Genomic DNA, 555 nt, shown 5'->3' on the forward strand with positions numbered 1-555 from the left:
CGGGGGGTAAACACCTCCGAAAAAAACCCTCCAGGGATCGAAAATCGGGGCGGATTCGGGGAGAAGCGGGATGAAACGGAGGGGGCGAGGGCACTGCGCGGCCGCGCAGGTGCGGGACGGGCTGCGCGCGGGGGCCCCGGCTCTTCTTACCTCCCGGATTTGGTGATCACCATCTCGGTGCCCAGTTTGTGGAACTGGTCCCAAAGCTCTTTGGCTTCCAACGTTACTTTGGGGTCGTCTTCGACCTCCTCCTCGGGTTCCAGGCTCTTGAGGGAGCGGAGATGGGCGGCTTGATGATGGTGTCCCAGGGCCGAGACGTGCAGCCCGGCCTCGGCCGCCCCGGCCAGCCCGGGGTCCGGCATGGGCTTTGCCAACGCCGCCGGAGGCAGAGCCAGAGCGGGGAAAAAAGAAGGTTGGGCGGCTGCGAGGAAAGCGGACATGGGGAAATCGGCCGGCCGGGGTGCGTGGAAGGGGTGGTAAGCCATGGCAGTCCCTGGGAAGGCTGGATCTCTCATCGGTGCATCCACAAATCCAGGAGAAAAAGAGGGATTCCCT

General features: G+C 64.5%; 1 protein-coding gene across 1 annotated transcript in view; it reads right to left on the minus strand.

The window, feature by feature from the left end:
- TBX2 (T-box 2) overlaps window positions 1-549 on the minus strand; it is a 12,206-nt gene extending 11,657 nt beyond the window's left edge. Inside the window, exon 1 of the mRNA XM_014951928.1 lies at window positions 151-549. Within this exon, the coding sequence (XP_014807414.1) occupies window positions 151-515 (365 nt within the window). The 5' untranslated portion in view covers window positions 516-549. The remainder of the gene's footprint in view (window positions 1-150) is intronic.
- Window positions 550-555: the final 6 nt, after the last annotated feature.

The sequence above is a fragment of the Calidris pugnax genome, unplaced genomic scaffold, assembly GCF_001431845.1.
Source record: "Calidris pugnax isolate Ruff unplaced genomic scaffold, ASM143184v1 scaffold45, whole genome shotgun sequence".
Taxonomy (NCBI): Eukaryota; Metazoa; Chordata; class Aves; order Charadriiformes; family Scolopacidae; genus Calidris; species Calidris pugnax.